Raw genomic sequence first — 23,258 nt, forward strand, 5'->3', positions numbered from 1 at the left:
ATTGTATTAATATAAACAGGCTTCACTAGGGGTGCCTTTCTTGTGCGCTTCTCCACACTTTGTTTTTCCAGAAATCCACCAGGGAGAATCCGCTTGTCCAAGAGGATACTCTCATTTACCAGACGAAGCAGCAGAGAACTTACAGGCACTTGGGAACTGTTACAAGAGTGGTCACCAACTGACTTTGTTGTCAACAGCCTACAAACTTTAACTATTGATTATGCTGGACTAGGTCTGTATCCTAGTGATACAAGTTTTTGTGTACCTTTTAAAACTACAGTTACAACTAAATATATTATACTTAAATTGTGGTAAAACACAACATACTGTATATGCTTATGTAACAATATCCAAACATAGCAAACGTATAATTGGTGTCCAGGTACATTACCTATTATCTAGCTCAGAGCTTTCCAAACTTTTCATGTTGGTGACACACTTTTTAGACCTACATCATTTTGCGACACAGTAATTCAGTTGTACCAGCAAACAGGAGGTTAAACTAACTTGTATTAAGAGATACGGACACAAACATAAATTATATAATAACAAAATGTATTTACAAGTAACAGTATGTATGTGCAAGAATTAAAAAAAAGTTTAATAACACCAATAGCTACTTACTATTTTAAGGGGATGTATGAGGTTGATGGGATGAACACAGTTTCTGAATATTTGGTGTAATATTAGATAAAGACACTCACATTTCATCATCAAGCATTTTTAAGCTTCTACTTCCTCTCCATATATCAAGAGCAGGAGCAGCAATGCACTACTGGGAGCTAGTTGCAAAAAAATCCCACTGACTTCTGACTTCAGCTCAGCGTTTAAGCTGCCACCCTCAGAGCTCTGAGTCCGACTGACTACTGCCCGCGCTGCAAACACACTGCTGTCCCACTCACTGGCTACACTTGCAGTCACGAGCCAATTAAGGAGACTACACGTGCAGTCAGGAGCCAATGTGCCGCCAAATCCGCCAATGATAATAGTTTCAGTTCCCACTAAGCTGTGCCAATTGGTTAAGATGATCTGTGACCCACTAGGTATCAATCACGTGTTAACCATGTGATATGCGTAGCAGGCAGGTGGAAAGTCAGAAACCAAAAAGCAATTTAAAATAAAAAAAATTAAATTTTAAAAAATTTGTGCTGTAGCAGGGACACACCTACACACTGCTGCCGACACACTAGTGTGTCCCGACACACAGTTTGGAAAGCACTGATCTAGCTATACATTCCTAAGCGCAGATATACTTCCTTTATATATATATATATATATATATATATATATATATATATATATATATATATAGACACACACACACACATACATATAAAATTAAAAGCAAAGATTTGCACAATCTGGATTTTCAATTGCATATAGTTACAATAAAATATGCTATTTGAAATTAAAAATCCAGAGAGTGCAAGCCATTTGAGTTTACTATTATTACTTTGCTTGACACCCTGGTAGGTGGACTTTTGTAGTTTAGAGTGTTTGATTTTATGAGAGAGTGAGAGGCAGAGCTGAGGAACAAATTAGATGGGGGGGAAAAAATAACTGTAAAACATACTGGCATCATTACAATTGAGAAGCATACACTCACCTTTAAAGGATTCTTGGGTGTGTAAGCTGCTTCTCTCTTAGCCATTAATGACAACTTTTTCAGGAGCCAACTTAGAGTGGCTGCTTGCTCTTCTCCTCTCTCTTTTTTAGTTTCTTCTTTGTCCTCTATAGCATCCTGTTCAGTTTCTTCTGCTTCATTGTGAGTTTGCTTCACATCAGGATTAAGGAGATAAAGGACTTTTGCCACAAACAACAAATTCTTTATGACCTTGAAAAATTAATAGAATACATGATGACATCATTCTATAATGTATAAAACCAATTTTTTTTAGCTCCAATTACACTTACTAATTACATTTATTTATCACAATCCTAACCAATTTAGTGGTACAGCATTAGGAAAATGTTCTACGAAGCATATTTTTGGGCAATTAAAAACTGTGCAGAAAACATAATTTATGCTTACCCGATAAATTCCTTTCCTTCCGGATAGGGAGAGTCCACGGCTTCAACCCTTACTGTGAGGAAATACAACACCTGGCCACCAGGAGGAGGCAAAGACACCCATGCCAAAGGCTTAACTAGCCCTCCCACTTCCTCATTACACCAGTCATTCTGCTGAGGGAACAAGGAAAAGTAGGAGAAACATTAGGATATATATTGTGCCGGAAGATAAAATAAATAGGGGACCGCCACAGACAAGAAAAAAGAAAAAAAAAGAAACAGGTGGGGGCCGTGGACTCTCCCTATCCGGAAGGAAATAATTTAATCTGGTAAGCATAAATTATGATTTCCTTCATAAGATAGGGAGAGTCCACGGCTTCATTCCTTACTGTTGGGAAAACTATACCCAAGCTCTGAGGGCACTACAGCCTGCAAAACATTTCTCCTGAAAGCTGCTTTAGCCGAAGCAAAAACATCGAACTTGTAAAATTTTGAAAAAGTATGTAACGAGGACCAGGTAGCCGCCTTACAAATCTGATCCATAGAGGCCTCGTTCTTAAAGTCCCAAGAGGAAGCCACTGCTCTAGTGGAATGAGCCGTTATCCTCGCAGGAGGATGATGTCCCGCTGTCTCGTAAGCTAAGCGGATGACATTACTTAACCAAAAAGATAGGGAAGTCGAAGTAGCCTTCTGCCCCTTACGCTTCCCAGCATAGACAACAAAAAAAAGAGGAAGATTGTCTAAACTCCTTAGTAGCCTGAAGATAGAACTTCAAGGCGCAAACCACATCCAAATTGTGAAGTAAGCGTTCCTTCGATAAAGAAGGATTAGGACACAAGGAATGAACCACAATCTCCTGATTGATGTTGCGATCTGTCACATCCTTAGGAAGAAAACCTAATTTAGTATGTAAAACTGTCTGATCTGCATACAAAAATCAGATAAGGGGGCTCACATTGCAAAGCAGAGATCTCAGAAAATCTGTGCGCAGAGGCAATAGCCAATAAAAAGAGAACCTTCCAAGGTAACAATTTAATGTCAACGGAATGCAGAGGCTCAAATGGAACCTGTTACAAAACATGAAGAACAAGATTTAGGTTCCAAGGAGGAGCCCCAGATCTAAACACAGGTCTGATCCTAATCAAAGCCTTAACAAAGGACTGTAAGTCTGGAAGCTCAGCCAGTCTCTTAAATAAAACTGACAGGGCTGAAGTCTGTCCCCTCAGGGAACTAGCAGAAAGGCCCTTCTCCAGCCCATCCTGGAGAAAAGATAAGATCCTGGCAACCTTAACTCTGTGCCAGGAAAAAACACGCTCTTCACACCAGAATAAGTAGGTCCTCCACACCTTGTGGTTGATATGCCGAGTAACTGGTTTACGAGCTTGAATAAGAGTATCAATGACACTCTCAGAGAAACCTCTCTTGGCTAAGACTAAGCGTTCCATCTCCACACAGTCAGCCTCAGAGGATCTAGATTTTGATAAACAAATGGACCCTGTATCAGCAGGTCTCTGCGACAAGGTAACTTCCACGGAGGAGATGAGGACATCCCCACTAAATCCGCGAACCACGTCCTTCGTGGCCACAATGGAGCCATCAGGATTACTGATATCCGCTCCAGCTTGATGCGGGACACCACTCGAGGAAGAAGCGGTAATGAAGGAAAAAGATATAGGAGTTTGAACTTTCACTGCTAGTGCATCTATTAGATCCGCTTGGGGATCCCTCGACCTTGACCCGTACCTGGGTAGCTTGATATTGAGACAGGACGCCATGAGATCTATCTCTGGCGCCCCCCACTTGCTGCATATCTCTGCAAACACCTCGGGATGGAGAAACAATTCCCCTGGATGGAAGGATTGCCTGCTGAGAAAATCTGCCTCTCAGATGTCCACACGCGGAATGTGGATCACTGACAGCGAACGAATGTGGATCACTGACAGCGAACAGCTGTGGACCTTCGCCTATTCCAGAATCTGAAATACTTCCTTCATCGCCAAGGAACTTCTTGTTCCCCCCTGGTGGTTGATGTAAGCCACCGAGGTTATATTGTCTGATTGGAATCTGATAAACTGCGACAAACCTAGAAGTGGGCAAGCCTTCAAGGCCTTGAAAATTGCCCGTAGTTCCAAAATATTAATCGGGAGGGAGGATTCCTCCTGAGTCCACAACCCCTGTGCCTTCCTGGCACCCCCTAAACATCACCCCATCCAGATAGGCTTGCGTTCGTAGTCACAATCTCCCAGGATGGTCTTAAGAAGCATGTCTCTCGACCAGCTGTCTACTACAATCTGTTGAGACAGATCTGAATGATCGCCGTTCCACTGCCTCAGCATGCACAGTTGTAAAGGTCTGAGACGGAACCTGTCAAAAGGAATGATGTCCATGCAGGACACCATGAGACCAATCAACTCCATACACTAAGCCACAGAGGGACTCAAGGAGGTCCGGAGGGCAAGACATGCCGAAGTTAGCTTGCAACGTCTCTGGTCTGTTAGAAATATCCTCATGGATATGGAGTCTATTATAGTACGAGGAATTCCACCCTGGTACTTGGGATAAGATAACTCTTTTCCAAGTTTATCTTCCATCCAGAGCAGGGACTCTGAGAATTCTTCCACAAAATGAAAGGATTGTGCTTGCACCAGAATATCATCCAAGTATGGGGCTACTGCAATACCCTGAGTTCTGGCAACGGCTAGAAGAGCCCCTAGAACCTTCGGAAAGATTCTTGGAGCAGTAGCTAGGCCAAACGGAAGGGAGATGAACTGGAAGTGCTAGTCCAGGAATGCAAACTTCTGGAACTGAAAGTTTTCCTTGTGGATTGGAACATGAAGGTAAACGTCCTTCAGATCTACAGTGGTCATAAACTGGCCTTCCTGAATTAAAGGAAGGATGGACCTTATTGCCTCCATATCTTGAAGGAAGGGACACTGAGAATTTTTTTTAAGCACTTTAGGTCCAGAATTGGGCGGAAAGTTCCCTCCTTTTTTTGGACCACGAAAAGGTTTGAATAAAACGCCAAACCTCTTTCTTCGATAGGCCCCGGGACAACTACTCTTGAGGATAGATTCCAAACGCACCCATGAAAGGCATCCCTCTTTTCTGGTCTGTTAGATTCGAGAGAAGGATCCTGTAAGTCCTTGAACCAGGCATCTGAAAAAAGAGCCAGTCAGCCCCTACATGTCGATTTGTTTTCGGTGGGCTTCTTATTCTGCTTGGATTTATTCCAGTACTGAGTCAGCTTCCAATTACTCTTGGGATGCTTGGGCTTGGAGAATTGTTGTCATTGGGATTTGTCAGAACGAAAATTAGAAGATTGTCGTCCCTTAGACCAGGGCCGGATTTACATCTCAGGTGCCTGTAGGCACAAAAACTGAAGACATTTGTTTTTATATTTTTGTTTTTTATTTATTTATTTTATTCTTATTTTCTGTAGCCTAGTGTGTCCCCCGCCTCCCGTTATATTCATATACACATGTGTGTGTGTGTATATATATATATATATATATATATATATATATATATACACACACACACACACACATACACATTTATACATACATTTATATATACACACACACTACTGATTATTGATCTGTCCCAAGTATTAGCAGAAGCGCTCCTCATCCTGTGTGTGATGAACACAGCCAGCCACTGAAAAATGACCCTGGTGAAAGAAAGGCCCCTATCTCCTTAGCAGCATGCCCTTCCCAGCCAGGGGACACTTACTAAGCAGATGGCTGTTAACCCATGCCTTCCCATATAGCTGCAATGTATTGCACATAAATACATTACAGCATTCTGTTAGACAGCTGGGGGTTAAAAAGCAGTCAAATTTGTTTATAGGACCTCTTAACTGTTAGGAAGGATATTAATAAGTACACACTGTGGCCTTCCATTATTTTCTATCTTGCTCTTCACTTACAAATCATGTTACTCCTCTATCTGTCACCATCACAAACACACATAAGGCCTCTGTATAGCTTATGGCTCTGTGTTTAGGATGGTTTGTGACACATCTTGCTAAAAATGCTAATATGAAGTTTATATATAAAACAATATTTTTTTCAGTTAATACAATTTCTAAAATGTTTTCACCAGTGGGGGGAAAAAAGTCTATTGTGCTCTTTGGATGCTCTTAATATTATCAGCTGTATCAAAGTGTGGTTCAAAAGATGAACATTGACTATAAAACACTCAATATAAGTAAAAATTATTCTATATAGAATCCTACTTTCTAATAAACATTTTCTTTATACTCGCACCCACCTATATTGCTTTATAATTGCCCTTTTTATATAAACAAAAACCCACTTTAAAATTACTCTCAAAAAATACAATATACATTACCTTATTTTATAATGATATTAGGGATTTATAATTTACAAGGCTCATATTGAAAGCCGACATAATTTTTGCCTTCATCAAGATTTATTTTTTTATTCAGTCTAATAATACAGTTCTATGTGAGCCTGTTGCTTTTTCTTGAACATTGTGTTAGATTCTATTCCAGTTGGAAAAGTTTACAATATAATTTAGCAAAGATATATTTAATTTTAATGAAGAATTCTGAACATTTAAAAGTTGACAAGCTTTTAAAATGAAATAGAATATACCCAGGCTTTAGGTATTCCCATTCCGCTTCTCTTAGACATTTGTCATTTGCAGACTGCAGTGTTCTTAGAAAGTGAACTAGAAACACAGACTAGACCCCAGTCTGACGGATAAGTGTTATCTAACATGAATCTTTTGATGAATGTGTTCATGCATTCCTTACAAAACACAACGGATAGCCCAGCATGAACCACTGTGCAAATCAGAAGACCTTTAACTTACCCTGACAATAAAATCCCAGGGTCACAGTTCCAATACTACCTTGTAGTAACCACTCTAATAAGGACCTACTCCAAAGTAATTCCTCCTAAATACACAGCTATCAGTGTCTGATTATATTGCATACGATTTTCAAGTCACTGCCTGCTCACACCCCAGCTGCTAGAACACTGTAAGAATATGCAGAGGATGTAGAGGTTAGGGGAACGTGAGTCTGCATTAGTGAGGCAGACAGTACCGTTCCTCTCAGGAATTTGACCCTGGGGAGAGCATATTGCCTTTCTACCACTGACTACGTTTTAACTTAACTGCACTTACTAGGCCTAAAAATTCCACTCTCTTCTCTTCTGTACTGGAGTCTGCAGAGAACCACATGCTGCACGGCCACCTTGCTCTGCCCCCTCATGCTCTCCTACCAGTATAGAAGCCTGCTGCCTGCGCGCAAGCTATAACCATGAATTTCACATGGGGTTTAAATAAACTTCTTTAGTTAAAAAAAAAAAATGGATGCTGCTGCATAGTAAATTTAAATAGGCAGGCGCCCCTCGCTGCAGTGCGCCTGTAGGCACATGCCTACTCTGCCTACTGGGAAATCCGGCCCTGCCTTAGACTTGTTGTTCTTATCTTGCGGTAGGAAGGCACCCTTGCCTCCGGTAACTGTAGAAATAATGGAGTCCCGGCCTGGACCAAATAAAAACAGAATTTATGCTTACCTGATAAATTACTTTCTCTTACGGTGTATCCAGTCCACGGATTCATCCTTACTTGTGGGATATTCTCAATCCCTACTGGAAGTGGCAAAGAGAGCACACAGCAAAGCTGTCCATATAGCTCCCCTCAGGCTCCGCCCCCCCAGTCATTCGAACGACGGTTACTAGAAAAAGGAGAACCATAGGGTGCAGTGGTGACTGTAGTTATTTTAAATTTGAACCTGACTTAATTGTCAGGGCGGGCCGTGGACTGGATACACCGTAAGAGAAAGTAATTTATCAGGTAAGCATAAATTCTGTTTTCTCTTACTTGGTGTATCCAGTCCACGGATTCATCCTTACTTGTGGGATACCAATACCAAAGCTTTAGGACACGGATGAAGGGAGGGAACAAGTCAGGTAACCTAAACGGAAGGCACCACTGCTTGCAAAACCTCTCTCCCAAAAATAGCCTCCGAAGAAGCAAAAGTATCGAATTTGTAAAATTTGGCGAATGTATGCAGTGAAGACCAAGTCGCTGCCTTACAAATCTGTTCAACAGAAGCCTCATTCTTGAAAGCCCATGTGGAAGCCACAGCTCTGGTGGAATGAGCTGTAATTCGTTCAGGAGGCTGCTGTCCAGCAATCTCATAAGCCAATCGGATGATGCTTTTCAGCCAAAAGGAAAGAGAGGTAGCAGTCGCTTTCTGACCTCTCCTCTTACCAGAATAGACGACAAACAAGGATGATGTTTGTCTGAAATCTTTAGTTGCTTTTAAATAGAATTTTAAAGCACGAACCATGTCAAGATTGTGTAACAGTCGTTCCTTCCTAGAAACTGGATTAGGACACAGAGAAGGAACAATGATTTCCTGGTTAATATTCTTATTAGAAACCACTTTTGGAAGAAAACCAGGTTTGGTACTCAAAACAACCTTATCTGCATGGAATACCAGATAGGGTGAATCACACTGTAAAGCAGACAATTCAGAAACTCTTCGAGCAGAAGAAATGGCTACTAAAAACAAAACTTTCCAAGATAATAACTTAATATCTATGGAATGCAAAGGTTCAAACGGAACCCCTTGAAGAACTGAAAGAAATAAATTTTGATTCCAAGGAGGAGTCACAGGCTTGTAAACAGGCTTGATTCTAACTAGGGCCTGTGCAAACACCTGAACGTCTGGTACAGCTGCCAGGCGCTTATGTAACAGGATAGACAGAGCAGATATCTGTCCCTTTAAAGAACTAGCTGACAGACCTTTCTCCAATCCTTCTTGGAGAAAAGCTAAAATCCTTGGAATCCTAACCTTACTCCACGAGTAACCCTTGGATTCACACCAACAAAGATATTTCCGCCATATCTTATGGTAAATTTTCCTGGTGACAGGCTTCCTGGCCTGTATCAGAGTGTCTATAACTGATTCAGAGAAACCACGCTTAGCTAGAATTAAGCGTTCAATCTCCAAGCAGTCAGTTGCAGAGAAACTAGATTTGGATGCTTGAAAGGACCTTGAATTAGAAGATCCTGCCTCGACGGCAGTTTCCATGGTGGGACCGATGACATGTCCACTAGGTCTGCATACAAAGTCCTGCGTGGCCACGCAGGCGCTATCAGAATTACCGAAGTCTTCTCCTGTTTGATTCTGGCTACTAGCCGAGGAAGAAGAGGAAACGGTGGAAAGACATAAGCTAGACTGAATGACCAAGGCGCTGTTAAAGCATCTATCAATGCCACCTTGGGATCCCTGGATCTGGATCCGTAAAGGGGAAGTTTGGTGTTCTGACGGGACGCCATCAGATCCAATTCTGGAATGCCCCATAACTGGGTCAGCTGAACAAAAACCTCCGGGTGGAGTTCCCACTCCCCCCGGATGAAAAGTCTGACGACTGGGATGTGAATTGCAGATAGATGGCAGGAGTAATCCTCCGCCCATTTGATGATCTTGGATACTTCCTTCATCGCTAGGGAACTCTTTGTTCCTCCTTGATGATTGATGTACGCTACAGTCGTGATGTTGTCCGACTAAAATCTGATGAATTTGGCCTCAGCTAGTTGAGGCCACGCCTGGAGCGTATTGAATATCGCTCTCAGTTCCAAAATGTTTATCGGGAGAAGAGATTCTTCCCGAGACCATAGACCCTGAGCCTTCAGGGAGTTCCAGACCGCACCCCAGCCTAACAGACTGGCATCGGTCGTGACAATGATCCACTCCGGTCTGCGGAAACTCATTCCCTGAGACAGGTGATCTTGAGACAACCACCAGAGAAGAGAGTCGCTGGTTTTCTGGTCCATTTGTATTTGAGGAGACAAATCTGCGTAATCCCCATTCCACTGTTTGAGCATGAACAGTTGCAGTGGTCTGAGATGAATTTGGGCAAAAGGGACTACGTCCATTGCCGCAACCATTAAACCAATTACCTCCATGCACTGAGCCACAGAAGGCCGAGGGATGGAATGAAGAGCTCGGCAAGTATTCAACAGTTTTGACTTCCTGACCTCTGTCAGAAAGATTTTCATTTCTACCGAGTCTATTAGTGTTCCCAGGAAGGGAACCCTTGTGAGCGGGGACAGAGATCTTTTTTCTACGTTCACCTTCCACCCGTGAGACCTTAGAAAGGCCAGAACAATGTCCATATGAGCCTTGGCTCTGTGGAAAGACGACGCCTGTATTAATATGTCGTCTAGGTAAGGTGCTACTGCAATGCCCCGCGGTCTTAGCACCGCTAGAAGGGACCCTAGCACCTTTGTGAAAATTCTGGGAGCGGTGGCCAACCCGAAAGGAAGGGCCACGAACTGGTAATGTTTGTCCAGAAAGGCGAACCTTAGGAACTGATGGTGATCTTTGTGGATAGGAATATGTGGATCATCGGCAAGATTGTCCGAATGGTTTCCATCTTGAAAGACGGAACTCTGAGGAATTTGTTTAGAATTTTTAGATCCAGGATTGGCCTGAAAGTTCCTTCCTTTTTGGGAACTACGAACAGATTTGAGTAAAAGCCCAGTCCTTGTTCTGCAATTGGAACTGGGTGTATTACTCCCATTTTTAGGAGATCTTCTACACAGCGTAAGAATGCCTGTTTCTTTGTTTGGTCTGAAGACAAACGAGAAATGTGGAACCTTCCCCTTGGGGGAGAATCCTTGAATTCTAGAAGGTACACCTGAGCAACTATTTCTAATGCCCAGGGATCCGGAACGTCTCTTGCCCAAGCCTGAGCAAAGAGAGAAAGTCTGCCCCCTAACAGATCCGATCACGGATCGGGGGCTACCCCTTCATGCTGTCTTGGTAGCAGGAGCAGGCTTCTTGGCCTGTTTACCCTTATTCCAGCCCTGCAAGGGTTTCCAGGTTGCTTTGGGCTGGGAAGCGTTATCTTGCTTTGCGGCAGCAGAGGTTGCAGCAGGTCCGCTCCTGAAGTTGCGAAAGGAGCGAAAATTAGCCTTGTTTTTGGCCTTAAATGGCCTATCTCGTGGAAGGGCATGGCCCTTGCCCCCAGTGATATCTGAAATAATTTCTTTCAGCTCTGGGCCGAATAGGGTTTTCCCCTTGAAGGGAATATTTAACAGTTTCGTTTTGGACGACACATTCGCCGACCACGATTTAAGTCAAAGCGCTCTTCGCGCCATGATGGCAAAACCTGAGTTTTTCGCCGCTAGTTTAGCTAATTGGAGAGCGGCATCAGTGATAAAATAATTAGCCAGCTTTAGAGCATGAATTCTATCCATGACCTCATCGTATGAAGTCTCCCTCTGGAGCGACTCCTCCAGGGCCTCAAACCAAAAAGCCGCTGCAGTAGTTACAGGAATAATGCAGGCAATTGGTTGAAGCAGAAAATCTTGCTGAACAAAAATTTTCTACAGCAATCCCTCCAATTTTTTATCCATAGGATCTTTGAAAGCACAACTGTCCACTATTGGTATAGTTGTACGCTTAGCAAGTGTTGAAACAGCCCCCTCTACCTTAGGGACTGTCTGCCACGCGTCCCGCCTGGGGTCGTTTATGGGGAACATTTTCTTAAAGATAGGGGGGGGGGAACAAAGGGTACACCTGGTCTCTCCCACTCCCTAGTCACAATATCCACCACCCTCTTTGGGATCGGAAATGCCTCAGTGTATACGGGGACCTCTAAAAACCTGTCCATCTTACACAATTTTTCTGGGACCACCATGGGGTCACAATCATCCAGGGTAGCTAAAACCTCCTTAAGCAGGACGCGGAGGTGTTCCAGCTTAAATTTAAACGCTAAGGAATCTGAATCTGCCCGCTGAGAAACTTTTCCTGTATCAGAAATTTCTCCCTCAGACAGACCGTCCCTCACTGCTACTTCAGAGTTTTGTGAGGGTACTACAGATAAAACATCCAAAGCTTCTGATTGCTCATCCTCTGTATTTAATACTGAGCTATCGTGCTTTTTTGGAAAAACTGGCAGTTTGGATAAAAATGCTGCAAGGGAATTATCCATTACTGCTGCTAATTGTTGTAAAGTAATAGGGGCCAATGCGCTAGAGGTACTAGGCATCGCTTGCGCGGGCGTAACTGGTGTCGACACATGGGGAGAGGAAGAAGGATTACCCTCTGTTAAGGAATCATCTTGGGCTACATTTTTAAGTGTCACTGAATGGTCTTTAAAATGCTTAGATGTTTTAGCACACTTTACACATAAATGCAATGGGGGTACCGCCATGGCTTTTAAACATAAAGAACAAGGTCTATCTGAAGTCTCAGACATGTTTGACAGACTTAGACAGCACTACAATACTGAAAAAAATCACTTTTTGAAAAAACGTTACTGTGTCTTTAAATAATAAAAAGCACACACTTTTTTACCAAATCACCAAAAAACATCCGATCTTTATGAAATTTTTACCACATGATCCTAATGCTTTGAAATGATTGCACACTAATTTTCAAATCAATTAACCCCTTATTGCCCAAACCGGAGCAAATTGAAGTAAACAACCGGTTTAACACACTACAGCACGGTGCCACAGTCTTTGCTGTGGCCCTACCTTCCTTTAGGGTTATTTGTAGACGAAAAATAAGCCTCCCTGATGTCCTCCTGCACTCTCAGGACTCTACACGTGAAGCTGCATGAAGCTGTCTTGAAATCAACTGCCCAACTGAGGCGCGAAAATGAGGCCCCCTCCCTCTTCAGTCCAGGGTTATGGGGCCTTCCTGAGTCAGACTAGGCGTAATAAAAACCCCAAAAGTGTTTCTAACGTTTCAAACACTTGAACAAATATAAGATTCCACTAATAAAGTAATCGATTTAGCCCATGACAGTGTCTACCAGTATTTAAGCCCTTAACTGAAGCCATCCTTCTATACTGCGTCTCAGAAAATGGCTTACCTTCCCTCATGGGGATTTCTCTCAGTCTTCTAGCATTACCAGGTCTTGTTAGAAAAAAATGACTGAGCATACCTTAAGCAGTTAAGCCTGCAAACTGTTCCCCCCAACTGAAGTTCTACGGTACTCAACAGTCCTGTGTGGGAACAGCAATGGATTTTAGTTACAACATGCTAAAATCTTTTTCCTCTCAGCAGAAATCTTCATCACGTTCTGCCTCAGAGTAAATAGTACAAACCGGCACTATTTTAAAATAACAAACTCTTGATTGAAGAAATAAAAACTACAAATCTAACACCACAAACTCTTTACCCTCCCGTGGAGATGCTACTTGTTAGAGCGGCAAAGAGAATGACTGGGGGGGGCGGAGTCTGAGGGGAGCTATATGGACAGCTTTGCTGTGTGCTCTCTTTGCCACTTCCTGTAGGGATTGAGAATATCCCACAAGTAAGGATGAATCCGTGGACTGGATACATCAAGTAAGAGAAATATTTCCCTTGAAGGGAAGAGAAAGGAGTCTGGACTTATAAGTCATATCCGCAGACCAAGACTTCAACCAGAGTTCCCGGCGGGCGAGGACCGAAAAGCCAGAGGCCTTTGCATTTAGGCGAATAATTTGCTCACATCTCAGATAAAAGAATTAGCAATTCTCAAAACTTTAATTCTGTCTTGAATATCCTCGAGGGTAGACTCCACCTCAATGAGTTCTGACAAAGTTGCACCAATAGGCAGCCGCCGGTTGAAACAAAAATCTGTATGTTGAAACATCTTTCTCAGAAAGGTTTCCATTTTCTTATTCATCAGCTCTCTGAATGAAGAACTATCCTTAAGAGGTATAGTAGTATGTTTAGCAAGCGTAGAGATATCACCATCAACCTTAGGAACAGAGCCCCACAAATTGATCCAGTTGAGAGTCCAGGACCGGGAACAACTTTTTTATAAGTAGACGAGGGGGAAAAGGAAGAACCAATTCTTTCCCATTCGTTCTTAATAATGTTCGCCATCTTAATCGGCACAGGAAAAGTCAAAGGAACTTTCCTGTCTTTGTAAATTCTGTTTAATTTAGGTATCATAGGCTCTTCAGGCAGCACAGCCTCTGGAACCTCTAACGTGGACAGAACCTCCTTTAATAAAAAACGCAAGTGCTCAATTTTAAATCTAAAGGACGGTTCCTCCGCAGCAGGAGGCTTAGACGCTAAGGACTCCCACCCAGAAAGTTCACCCTCTGCTACAGAGGTTAACTCATCATCGGATAACTGGGACATAATAGCTAAATCCGATAAATATTTAGATGACTCTGGGTCAGGAGAGCTATGTTTAACCTTTCTCTTGCGTTTGTTAGAGCGAGGTAATGCGCTGAGGGCCACAGACACCGCCGTTTGTAACTGCAAGGCAGGAAGAAGGCCCCCTCCGGATGGAGGATTAGATGTGCTACAGGGAACTGCATGTGGAGTGGATAACGTAGCAAGGGTAGTAATCTCACGGGACGCCGAGTCCTGAGAGGTAGACAGCTCAGAGGGACTAAGAGCCTTAGCAGGCTTGTCTTCCTTCTTAGACTTTATAACGGTGCTAAGGCATGTGGAACATAATTGAGTGGGTGGGAAACCACGGCCTCCTCACAATATAAACATGATATGTTATATGATATGATTTAGTACAGGAGTACCTTCTAACATGTCAAAGTCCTCCATATCTCAGGTTATACCTACAGTAGGACACAAATAAAAACGTTTTTTATTATAGAAAACTACACCTTTATACTCCCAATGGCTGGGGCACTCACCACCTCCTAGACCCAGGCAGTTAAAGGACCAGTAAACACAGTAGATTTGCAAAATCAACAAATGCAAGATAACAAGACAATGCAATTGCATTTAGTCTGAACGTCAAATGAGTAGTAGACTTTTTCTCCAACATAGGTGTGTCCGGTCCACGGCGTCATCCTTACTTGTGGGATATTCTCTTCCCCAACAGGAAATGGCAAAGAGCCCAGCAAAGCTGGTCACATGATCCCTCCTAGGCTCCGCCTTCCCCAGTCATTCTCTTTGCCGTTGTACAGGCAACATCTCCACGGAGATGGCTTAGAGTTTTTTGGTGTTTAACTGTAGTTTTTATTATTCAATCAAGAGTTAGTTATTTTAAAATAGTGCTGGTATGTACTATTTACTCTGAAACAGAAAAGAGATGAAGATTTCTGTTTGTAAGAGGAAAATGATTTTAGCAACCGTTACTAAAATCGATGGCTGTTTCCACACAGGACTGTTGAGAGGAATTAACTTCAGTTGGGGGAAACAGTGAGCAGACTTTTGCTGCTTGAGGTATGACACATTTCTAACAAGACGATGTAATGCTGGAAGCTGTCATTTTCCCTATGGGATCCGGTAAGCCATTTTTATTACATAAAGAAAAAAAGGGCTTCACAAGGGCTTTTAAGACTGTAGACATTTTCTGGGCTAAAACGATTGATATATAAGCATATTTTATACTTCATAGCTTTGAGGAATTATTTTATTCTTGGGAATTTTGTAAAATAACCGGCAGGCACTGTATTGGACACCTTATTCTCTAGGGGCTTTCCCTAATCATAGGCAGAGCCTCATTTTCGCGCCTCTATTGCGCACTTGTTTTTGGGAAGCATGACATGCAGATGCATGTGTGAGGAGCTCTGATACATAGAAAAGACTTTCTGAAGGCGTCATTTGGTATCGTATTCCCCTTTGGGCTTGGTTGGGTCTCAGCAAAGCAGATACCAGGGACTGTAAAGGGGTTAAATATAAAAACGGCTCCGGTTCCGTTATTTTAAGGGTTAAAGCTTTCAAATTTGGTGTGCAATACTTTTAAGGCTTTAAGACACTGTGGTGAAATTTTGGTGAATTTTGAACAATTCCTTCATACTTTTTCACATTTGCAGTAATAAAGTGTGTTCAGTTTAAAATTTAAAGTGACAGTAACGGTTTTATTTTAAAACGTTTTTTGTACTTTGTTATCAAGTTTATGCCTGTTTAACATGTCTGAACTACCAGATAGACTGTGTTCTGTATGTGGGGAAGCCAAGGTTCCTTCTCATTTAAATAGATGTGATTTATGTGACACAAAATTTAGAGAAAATGATGCCCAAGATGATTCCTCAAGTGAGGGGAGTAAGCATGGTACTGCATCATCCCCTCCTTCGTCTACACCAGTCTTGCCCACACAGGAGGCCCCTAGTACATCTAGTGCGCCAATACTCCTTACTATGCAACAATTAACGGCTGTAATGGATAATTCTATCAAAAACATTTTAGCCAAAATGCCCACTTATCAGCGAAAGCGCGACTGCTCTGTTTTAGAAAATACTGAAGAGCATGAGGACGCTGATGATATTGGTTCTGAAGTGCCCCTACACCAGTCTGAGGGGGCCAGGGAGGTTTTGTCTGAGGGAGAAATCTCAGATTCAGGGAAAATTTCTCAACAAGCTGAACCTGATGAGATTACATTTAAATTTAAATTGGAACATCTCCGCGCCCTGCTTAAGGAGGTGTTATCTACTCTGGATGATTGTGAGAATTTGGTCATTCCAGAGAAATTATGTAAAATGGACAAGTTCCTAGAGGTCCCGGGGCCCCCCGAAGCTTTTCCTATACCCAAGCGGGTGGCGGACATTGTAAATAAAGAATGGGAAAGGCCCGGCATACCTTTCGTCCCTCCCCCTATATTTAAGAAATTGTTTCCTATGGTCGACCCCAGAAAGGACTTATGGCAGACAGTCCCCAAGGTCGAGGGGGCGGTTTCTACTCTAAACAAACGCACCACTATACCCATAGAAGATAGTTGTGCTTTCAAAGATCCTATGGATAAAAAATTAGAGGGTTTGCTTAAAAAGATGTTTGTTCAGCAAGGTTACCTTCTACAACCAATTTCATGTATTGTTCCTGTCACTACAGCAGCGTGTTTCTGGTTCGATGAACTAGAAAAGGCGCTCAATAAAGATTCTTCTTATGAGGAGATTTTGGACAGAATTCATGCTCTCAAATTGGCTAACTCTTTCACCCTAGACGCCACTTTGCAATTGGCTAGATTAGCGGCGAAAAATTCTGGGTTTGCTATTGTGGCGCGCAGAGCGCTTTGGCTAAAATCTTGGTCAGCGGATGCGTCTTCCAAGAACAAATTGCTTAACATTCCTTTCAAGGGGAAAACGCTGTTTGGCCCTGACTTGAAAGAGATTATTTCTGATATCACTGGGGGCAAGGGCCACGCCCTTCCTCAGGATAGGTCTTTCAAGGCCAAAAATAAACCTAATTTTCGTCCCTTTCGCAGAAACAGACCAGCCCCAAGTGCTACGTCCTCTAAGCAAGAGGGTAATACTTCTCAAGCCAAGCCAGCCTGGAGGCCAATGCAAGGCTGGAACAAAGGTAAGCAGGCCAAGAAACCTGCCACTGCTACCAAGACAGCATGAGATGTTGGCCCCCGATCCGGGACCGGATCTGGTGGGGGGCAGACTCTCTCTCTTCGCTCAGGCTTGGGCAAGAGATGTTCTGGATCCTTGGGCGCTAGAAATAGTCTCCCAAGGTTATCTTCTGGAATTCAAGGGGCTTCCCCCAAGGGGGAGGTTCCACAGGTCTCAATTGTCTTCAGACCACATAAAAAAACAGGCATTCTTACATTGTGTAGAAGACCTGTTAAAAATGGGAGTGATTCATCCTGTTCCATTAGGAGAACACGGGATGGGGTTCTACTCCAATCTGTTCGTAGTTCCCAAAAAAGAGGGAACATTCAGACCAATCTTAGATCTCAAGATCCTAAACAAGTTTCTCAAGGTTCCATCGTTCAAAATGGAAACCATTCGAACAATTCTTCCTTCCATTCAGGAAGGTCAATTCATGACCACGGTGGATTTAAAGGATGCGTATCTACATATTCCTATCCACAAGGAACATCATCGGTTCCTAAGGTTCGCATTTCTGGACAAGCATTTCCAGTTTGTGGCACTTCCGTTCGGATTAGCCACTGCTCCAAGAATTTTCACAAAGGTACTAGGGTCCCTTCTAGCGGTGCTAAGACCAAGGGGCATTGCAGTAGTACCTTACTTGGACGACATACTGATTCAAGCGTCGTCCCTTCCACAAGCAAAGGCTCACACGGACATTGTCCTGGCCTTTCTCAGATCTCACGGGTGGAAAGTGAACGTAGAAAAAAGTTCTCTATCTCCGTCAACAAGGGTTCCCTTCTTGGGAACAATAATAGACTCCTTAGAAATGAGGATTTTTCTGACAGAGGCCAGAAAATCAAAACTTCTAAACTCTTGTCAAATACTTCATTCTGTTCCTCTTCCTTCCATAGCGCAGTGCATGGAAGTAATAGGTTTGATGGTAGCGGCAATGGACATAGTTCCTTTTGCGCGAATTCATCTAAGACCATTACAACTGTGCATGCTCAGTCAGTGGAATGGGGACTATACAGACTTGTCTCCGACGATACAAGTAGATCAGAGGACCAGAGATTCACTCCGTTGGTGGCTGTCCCTGGACAACCTGTCACAGGGGATGAGCTTCCGCAGACCAGAGTGGGTCATTGTCACGACTGACGCCAGTCTGGTGGGCTGGGGCGCGGTCTGGGGACCTCTGAAAGCTCAGGGTCTTTGGTCTCGGGAAGAATCTCTTCTCCCGATAAATATTCTGGAACTGAGAGCGATATTCAATGCTCTCAAGGCTTGGCCTCAGCTAGCAAAGGCCAAGTTCATACGGTTTCAATCAGACAACATGACGACTGTTGCGTACATCAACCATCAGGGGGGAACAAGGAGTTCCCTGGCGATGGAAGAAGTGACCAAGATCATTCAATGGGCGGAGACTCAATCCTGCCACTTGTCTGCAATCCACATCCCAGGAGTGGAAAATTGGGAAGCGGATTTTCTGAGTCGTCAGACATTTCATCCGGGGGAGTGGGAACTCCATCCGGAAATCTTTGCCCAAATTACTCAATTGTGGGGCATTCCAGACATGGATCTGATGGCCTCTCGTCAGAACTTCAAGGTTCCTTGCTACGGGTCCAGATCCAGGGATCCCAAGGCGACTCTAGTAGATGCACTAGTAGCACCTTGGACCTTCAAACTAGCTTATGTATTCCCGCCGTTTCCTCTCATCCCCAGGCTGGTAGCCAGGATCAATCAGGAGAGGGCATCGGTGATCTTGATAGCTCCTGCGTGGCCACGCAGGACTTGGTATGCAGACCTGGTGAATATGTCATCGGCTCCACCATGGAAGCTACCTTTGAGACGAGACCTTCTTGTTCAAGGTCCGTTCGAACATCCGAATCTGGTCTCACTCCAACTGACTGCTTGGAGATTGAACGCTTGATCTTATCAAAGCGAGGGTTCTCAGATTCTGTCATTGATACTCTTGTTCAGGCCAGAAAGCCTGTAACTAGAAAAATCTACCACAAAATATGGAAAAAATATATCTGTTGGTGTGAATCTAAAGGATTCCCTTGGGACAAGGTAAAAATTCCTAAGATTCTATCCTTTCTTCAAGAAGGTTTGGAGAAAGGATTATCTGCAAGTTCTTTGAAGGGACAGATTTCTGCCTTGTCTGTGTTACTTCACAAAAAGCTGGCAGCTGTGCCAGATGTTCAAACCTTTGTTCAGGCTCTGGTTAGAATCAAGCCTGTTTACAAACCTTTGACTCCTCCTTGGAGTCTCAATTTAGTTCTTTCAGTTCTTCAGGGGGTTCCGTTTGAACCCTTACATTCCGTTGATATTAAGTTATTATCTTGGAAAGTTTTGTTTTTGGTTGCAATTTCTTCTGCTAGAAGAGTTTCAGAATTATCTGCTCTGCAGTGTTCTCCTCCTTATCTGGTGTTCCATGCAGATAAGGTGGTTTTGCGTACTAAACCTGGTTTTCTTCCGAAAGTTGTTTCTAACAAAAACATTAACCAGGAGATAGTCGTGCCTTCTTTGTGTCCGAATCCAGTTTCAAAGAAGGAATGTTTGTTGCACAATTTGGATGTAGTTCGTGCTCTAAAATTCTATTTAGATGCTACAAAGGATTTTAGACAAACATCTTCCTTGTTTGTTGTTTATTCTGGTAAAAGGAGAGGTCAAAAAGCAACTTCTACCTCTCTCTCTTTTTGGATTAAAAGCATCATCAGATTGGCTTACGAGACTGCCGGACGGCAGCCTCCTGAAAGAATCACAGCTCATTCCACTAGGGCTGTGGCTTCCACATGGGCCTTCAAGAACGAGGCTTCTGTTGATCAGATATGTAAGGCAGCGACTTGGTCTTCACTGCACACTTTTACTAAATTTTACAAATTTGATACTTTTGCTTCTTCTGAGGCTATTTTTGGGAGAAAGGTTTTGCAAGCCGTGGTGCCTTCCATCTAGGTGACCTGATTTGCTCCCTCCCTTCATCCGTGTCCTAAAGCTTTGGTATTGGTTCCCACAAGTAAGGATGATGCCGTGGACCGGACACACCTATGTTGGAGAAAACAGAATTTATGTTTACCTGATAAATTACTTTCTCCAACGGTGTGTCCGGTCCACGGCCCGCCCTGGTTTTTTAATCAGGTCTGATAATTTATTTTCTTTAACTACAGTCACCACGGTATCATATGATTTCTCCTATGCAAATATTCCTCCTTTACGTCGGTCGAATGACTGGGGAAGGCGGAGCCTAGGAGGGATCATGTGACCAGCTTTGCTGGGCTCTTTGCCATTTCCTGTTGGGGAAGAGAATATCCCACAAGTAAGGATGATGCCGTGGACCGGACACACCGTTGGAGAAAGTAATTTATCAGGTAAACATAAATTCTGTTTTTTCTGACAATTTGAAAAGTTATGTCTATTTCCAATCCCCCTGTACCACGTGGCAGCCATCAGCTAATCACAAATGCATACACGTACCACGTGACAGCCATCAGCCAATCACAAATGCATAGACGCTTCTATGAATTCTTGCACATGCTCAGTAGGAGCTGGTGACTCAAAAAGTTAAAATATAAAAAGACTGTGCACATTTTATTAATGGAAGTAAATTGGAAAGTTGTTTAAAATTGCATGCTCTATCTAAATAATGAAAGTTTAATTTTGACTTGAGTGTCCTTTTAACAGAGGAAACGCTCTCCTCAGATTCAAGTCTCAGCCGGAATGGAGGAAATGAACATAGACCACATGCGGTCAAATGGAGTGCAAGACAGTACTTCCCCTGTTATTACAAGTACAGCAAGTAATAGGAGCTGTGCAACACTTTCAAAAACAAAAGTGAAACTTAAAAGTGAAACCTGTTTGTTCCAGTCAAAAACACAGTCTATCCACCCAGGAAAAAAAAAAATTCACACAAAGCAGCATGTAAATAATACACTGATTAATTAACCCCAACTGTTCAATAAACCCCCTTCAGAGGATATTAACCCTGGATTCTATCAAGGTATAAAGGAGCCACACTGTGACCCTGTTTTATGTGTAAAAATTTAAACAATCTTGCCTCCAGGTTCCATTCTGTGGAACAGAACACAGCCTCTCAAGTGTGACAGTCTTATAGCAGTGCTCCTGACATGGACTTGAGTGAGAGAAAGCAGGCAGTGAAACTCGTCAACACTGATTGCTTAGGAGCGGTTAGCAGTAGTCTGGATGGTTTTGCAAAAAAACAAAAAAACTCTCTCTGCATCTCCAGACTCTAACTTTCATCAATACTCTCACTGAGAGGTTGACATGACTAGTTAAAACTCCAGTCCTATCTCGAAGGGCAGATACCCTTTTTCAAGACTCTCCAAATCTTCTGACACTTCTCTGCCACCTCCTAACGTGACGAAAGGCAAAGAATGACTGGGGTAATGAGGAAGTGGGAGGGATATTTAAGCCTTTGGCTGGTGTGTCTTTGCCTCCTCCTGGTGGCCAGGTATTGTATTTCCCAACAGTAAGGAATAAAACCGTGGACTTTCCCTATCTTAGGAATACAAAGGTCCGTTATGTCTAAGGCCGAAAATAAGCGTGGGACTGACATAAGAATTTCTTTTTCTATACATGCAAAGTATAAAAGTCATACCTGCTCTCCAAGAGATGGGTCAAGGAATTTCGAATGCAGTTGATGACAGAATGCCAGAGCTAAATCTTTTATCTGTAAGGATAAATTAAAATCATTATTAGCTATCATTATAATACAATTCACAGGAATAAGTTGTCTTGCTCATTGCTCTTCCACTGATGCATCATGAGACAAAGGATGTGACGATCAATGGTCTGAAACTCATAATCCTTAGACTGTGTGTGTTCTTTTGATATATCCTGAGAGACAGAAAGCTTTTAAACAATAGATACCAAGAGAACAAATCAAATTAGATAAGAGTAAATTGGAAAGTTTTTTAACATTGCTTGTTCTATATGAATCATTAAAGGGACATAAAACCAATTTTTTTTTCTTTCTTGATTCAGATAGAGCATACAATTTTAAACAACTTTCCAATTTACTTCTGTTATCAAATTTTCTTCATTTTCTTGTTATCCTTTGTTAAAAAGCTGGGATGTAAGTGTATGCACGTGTCCACAACACTATATGGCAGCAGTTTTGCAACAATGTTATACATTAACAGGAGCACTAGATGACAGCACTATTTCCTGTCATGTAGTGCTTCAGGCATGTGCACGCTACCTACCTAGGTATCCCTTCAACAAAGAATAACATGAGAACTAAACAAAATTTATAATAGAAGTAAATTGGAAACTTTTAAAAATTGTATTCTCTATCTAAATAATGAAAGAAAATATTTGGGTTTACTGTCCCTTTAAATTGATTTAAATCAAGTCTTACTGCTAGTGATTTAAATTATGATTTAAAGTGAAAGTAAATCCTAGCGTTTTACAAAGGCTAGGATTTACTAGTTAAACAAATAAAGGGGACTTTCATTCATGAAGTATAAGATACTTCATGTAGAAAGCTCCTTTATTTGATTCAATTGATCGCCGTGTTTACCTTGTACAGCAGCCCACGGCAAAAAGGAAATTTATGCTTACCTGATAAATGTATTTCTTTTACGATATGACGAGTCCACGGATTTCATCCTTACTTATGGGATATCGCCTCCTGGTCAGCAGGAGGAGGCAAAGAGCACCACAGCAGAGCTGTATATATAGCTCCTCCCTTACCTCCCACTCCAGTCATTCGACCGAAGTTAGGAAGAGAAAGGGAAAGCCAAGGTGCAGAGGTGACTGAAGGTTAACAAAAATAAAGACCTGTCTTAGAAATTGACAGGGTGGGCCGTGGACTCGTCATATCGTAAAAGAAAAATTTATCAGGTAAGCATAAATTTCCTTTTCTTTTACAAGATATGACGAGTCCACGGATTTCATCCTTACTTATGGGATACAATACCAAAGTAATAGGACACGGATGAAAGGGAGGGACA

General features: G+C 42.5%; 1 protein-coding gene across 1 annotated transcript in view; it reads right to left on the minus strand.

Moving 5' to 3' along the window:
• UTP20 (UTP20 small subunit processome component) overlaps positions 1-23,258 on the minus strand; it is a 350,150-nt gene that overhangs the window by 25,312 nt on the left and 301,580 nt on the right. The window contains exons 58-59 of the mRNA XM_053716993.1: positions 21,902-21,973; positions 1,607-1,834 (exon numbers count right to left, since the gene is read on the minus strand). Of these exons, the coding sequence (XP_053572968.1) occupies positions 1,607-1,834; positions 21,902-21,973 (300 nt within the window). The remainder of the gene's footprint in view (positions 1-1,606; positions 1,835-21,901; positions 21,974-23,258) is intronic.

Source organism: Bombina bombina, chromosome 6 (assembly GCF_027579735.1).
Source record: "Bombina bombina isolate aBomBom1 chromosome 6, aBomBom1.pri, whole genome shotgun sequence".
Taxonomy (NCBI): domain Eukaryota; kingdom Metazoa; phylum Chordata; class Amphibia; order Anura; family Bombinatoridae; genus Bombina; species Bombina bombina.